Raw genomic sequence first — 3,948 nt, forward strand, 5'->3', positions numbered from 1 at the left:
AAAAAAAAAAGATTGACATGAACATTCTTTTTTTTTCATACGTCACTGCCATCTCCCTCTTCCCCAAGATTTCACCTATACTCCTGATCCCCTTTCTTTTCGTGATGCCCCCGATCTAGGGTTATGACAAGCACGTGAAGGACTAGCAGGCGTGATGTTTTCTAGAACGAGCTTTTCTTCTCCTATTCTTTGACACCCTCCAAATAAAGCAGGGAGAAACATATGGCCGGAAAGGCTCTCGATTCGCATTCTCCTCTGGCCTCCAAAAGATTTCTAATTGTAAGCAATTAAACAACACCACCTTCTTCAATTCAATCTTGTTTTGTTGTGTTTTTCATCAGAGCAATCAAATGTGATCGGCCTCCTCTTCCTTGATTGATCTTTCGTGCGAGTTTTTTTTTTGTTAGGATGTTTGGTTGAGTTCTTTGGTCAGATCGATCAAATGTTGTGTACCTTGAAGCTCCGGAGCCTCGTCTTCCTTTGGCGATCTTTCATGATAGCACTGGTCTCGTTCATCTCCCATTTCATCTGGTAATCCATGCAACCAAACAACTGTCAATCGCCATACACCCAAATTCCCCATAAATAAATACATACTGCATACACAAGAATTATCTTTGCTATCGATCGGGGACCCGGAGAGTTACTCGGTCTTGTCATGCATCTTCATTACGGTTCACGATGGGATCGGTGGACTACTACGAGATCCTGAATGTCGACCGGAGCGCGACCGACGACGACCTCCGCAGGGCCTACCGGCGGCTGGCCATGCGGTGGCACCCGGACAAGAACCCCACCGGCGACAAGGACTCCGAGGCCAAGTTTAAGGACATCACCCAAGCCTACAACGTACGCTTTCATCGATGCATTCTGAACAGTGGATAGAATCTGTGTGTAACGCTTGATCGTTTTGCTTTGCGTGATCAGGTTCTCAGCGATGCTAGTAAGAGGGCAGTGTACGACCAGTATGGGGAGGAGGGGCTCAAGGGCCCGCCACAGCAGCCCGTCGACGACATCTTCGCCGAGTTCTTCGGAAGCACGCCCTTCACGTACTGCAATAACGCGCGCGGCAGACAGCGGCCGGCGTGCGACGGCAGCGGCTTCGGACGGCCTTACGGCGCCGGGGATCAGGGCGGCGGGGCGCCACCACGTGCGCCGCCGGTCGAGACCAAACTGGCGTGCACGCTGGAGGAGCTCTACACGGGCATCACCAAAAATATGAAGATCTCCAGGAATGTCGTCGACTCCAGCGGGTAAATACACAAGATTTTCTGTTTGGATGCTGATCAAATTAGTTTTGTCTAATTTTTTGGATTACGCTCAAAATGAAACGTCAGATTTTTTTACCATTACAAATCGAATGTTTTTGTGCAAATTACCTTGTGGGAGGGTGGCAAATTCTTCAAGGACACACGGCAATTTCTGGCAAACAAGGATTTGCTGTGAAAAAAATGCAGCGTTCGCTTGAAGAAATTGCCATGCTCGACAGCATAAATTGTGATAAAAACAGTCGATTTGACATGCTTAAAAATTTGACGTCATATTTTTAACGTTGCCAAAATATTATGATACGTGTCCCATAGGAGGATGAAGACGGAGTCCGAGGTTTTATCGATCGAGGTGAAGCCGGGGTGGAAGAAGGGTACCAAGATCACGTTCCCTGGCAAGGGCAACCAGCAGTGGAACCAGCTCCCTGCTGACCTGGTGTTTGCCATCGACGAAAGGCCACACCACATGTACCGCCGCGACGGGAAGGACCTGGTCACGGATGTCCGTCTCACCCTCGCGGAGGCCCTAGGCATGGTGATCGTGCTCCCCACCCTCGATGGCCGAGAACTGGCGGTGGACGTGGGCGGCGGCCAGGAGGAGGAAGCCCCCATGGTTCGCCCCGGCTATGAGCTCGTGGTACCGATGGAGGGCATGCCCATCGCCCGCGAGCCCGGCCGTCGGGGAAGCCTCAGAATTCGGTTTGATGTCATATTCCCGGACCGGCTCAAGCGCGATGCGCGCCTGCAGATCAAGAGAATCCTGGAGGCCGACGCCGCTTGAAGTCCAGACGTCTGAGACATATACATGTATGTTTTTTTCTTCTTATGAAAAGCTTTAATGGCAGATTATATTATGTTTGTAAATAGAGCTACATCACCCGCAACAGTGGTGGATCTAGCCCAAATTATTAGGGTGGGCCAATAGTGAGTTTGGCTGGTTTTTTAACAACTTATTTATTTTCTTCATAGCTACTAGCACATATGCCCGTGCATTACAGCGGGAAAAATTGATGTTTTATGCAAGCATAATGTCCCGCATCACCGGATTCACAATGAAGAACATGCTGCAACGCAACATCCTTCTACAACATGAACATAAAAAAATACGATGCAATTTAGCCTTGTTCATATTTCTTTGCCGGGCATAATCTCTCGTTGATTTCATTTAAGTATAATCCTTCCTTTAATTACCATGACGTCCTCACCCGTTTTAGTCAGGAATCAAATGCTTCCTTTTCTAATTTCGCAGTCCCAACAGATTGAATCCTACAAATCCTCCATTCTAATTATCCCACCTTTTTACCTCTACTCCTTCATTTAATTAGCCTCATCTATTTGAATAGTTTGTTTATTAAGACCATAACCTTTCTTTTAATTATTCCACCGGTTTACCAATAATTCTTTCTCTAATTAGCCACTATTTAAATATTTTATTTAATCCCACAATCCTTTCTTTAATTAGCTCATCCGCTTAATTAGCTCGCCCTAAACATGAGGACTGCCATTCATATATTTACAGCGTGTTGGGATTAGTAAGTGTGAGTGACGCATAGGTCGTTGGTTGTTACATTGAAGATCAAGACAGGAAGTCCTGTGTTCAATTCCAACAATGTTGATTTATTTTGACCAAATTATTTTTCATGGTATGTATGAAAGCCCATAAAATCCCATCAATATACAAGTACCTGGCCCAAATCCCTTAGCATGTGCACGAGCTAACAGTACGGAATTTTAGCGTGCACTCAGACCAAACGAAAAGACTAAACCAAACCTAAAATACCTATTCCCTTTAATAGTAGGTATAGATATGGGCTTGGCCAAAATCTTAGGGTGGGTCCCACCATGGTCCCCCGCCCTACACCCTATTGTATCCGCCCTGACCCGCAATTATATGAACAAGAAAACATGATGGATCCATATTTCAGGTATAGTCTTGGGCATCCATCTTCCGTGCAACCAATTTTGTTTAAGAATTAAGCCATTAAGGAGAGCACAAGCGTCAACCGTCGTGGAATCATCGATAAATGGAATTTCGCTACTTCCTGTTGTGACAAAACGACTACGATCATCTATGATAATTGCGCGCGTTCCTCCGGCACCAGTCATCATAGAAGGATGCGTCAACATTAAGTTGGTGTAGTCCGTCTTAGGACTTTGCCATCCATGCCGGACAATTCACTGAAGATAGCTTCGTCCAAACTCTTATGTAATTTGCGACCAAAGCCACAATAGTATGGGCAGTTCTAGCCAGAGATTGGATTGTTTCGCCGTGAGTTACCTGGTGGCATTTCCACAAATATACTAAATGATTGTAGCAATTATATCATTGTGAAATATATCCGTCAAGAGAGGTGCTATAGCAGATTTGTGCAAAAGAAGTCTCTCTAAGATTGACAATTTGTCATCACCAATAGCACAAGCACTTTGAATTATATCATCAATCCCAAGATTCATCAAGATATCCTTTACGTGCACGCATTGGAACATAGCATGATGAACACTCACTAGCCACTCGAAACCTATCGGTTCACCAAAAGCATTTCGGAAAAAGATGAAGTTAGGTACCGGTGAATCATCCGCCACCCAAACACATCAAGATCCTCCCTATTTGCGGCTAACTCAATAAAGTATTACATTGTATATGGTATATCTTTTCTCTTCCGATAACAATGTTAATTGA

The 3,948-nt window shown here is 45.3% G+C and overlaps 1 protein-coding gene across 1 annotated transcript; it reads left to right on the plus strand.

The window, feature by feature from the left end:
* Positions 1–199: 199 nt before the first annotated feature.
* On the plus strand, positions 200–2,173 carry LOC123075899 (dnaJ homolog subfamily B member 1). Its single transcript, XM_044498401.1, has 3 exons — positions 200–849; positions 928–1,253; positions 1,584–2,173. The coding sequence occupies exons 1-3, from the start codon at positions 682–684 to the stop codon at positions 2,047–2,049; spliced, it is 960 nt and encodes a 319-aa protein (XP_044354336.1). The 5' UTR covers positions 200–681; the 3' UTR covers positions 2,050–2,173.
* Positions 2,174–3,948: the final 1,775 nt, after the last annotated feature.

This window comes from Triticum aestivum, chromosome 3D, assembly GCF_018294505.1.
Source record: "Triticum aestivum cultivar Chinese Spring chromosome 3D, IWGSC CS RefSeq v2.1, whole genome shotgun sequence".
Classification (NCBI taxonomy): Eukaryota; Viridiplantae; Streptophyta; class Magnoliopsida; order Poales; family Poaceae; genus Triticum; species Triticum aestivum.

What these genes read in the sequence shown, in the direction of transcription:
- LOC123075899 (XM_044498401.1), top strand. Translation starts at nt 682, where the DNA reads ATGGGATCGGTGGACTACTACGAGATCCTGAATGTCGACCGGAGCGCG. An exon ending in ACATCACCCAAGCCTACAAC is followed by an intron (nt 850 to 927) that starts GTACGCTTTCAT and finishes TTGCGTGATCAG; the next exon opens with GTTCTCAGCGATGCTAGTAA. An exon ending in AATGTCGTCGACTCCAGCGG is followed by an intron (nt 1,254 to 1,583) that starts GTAAATACACAA and finishes CGTGTCCCATAG; the next exon opens with GAGGATGAAGACGGAGTCCG.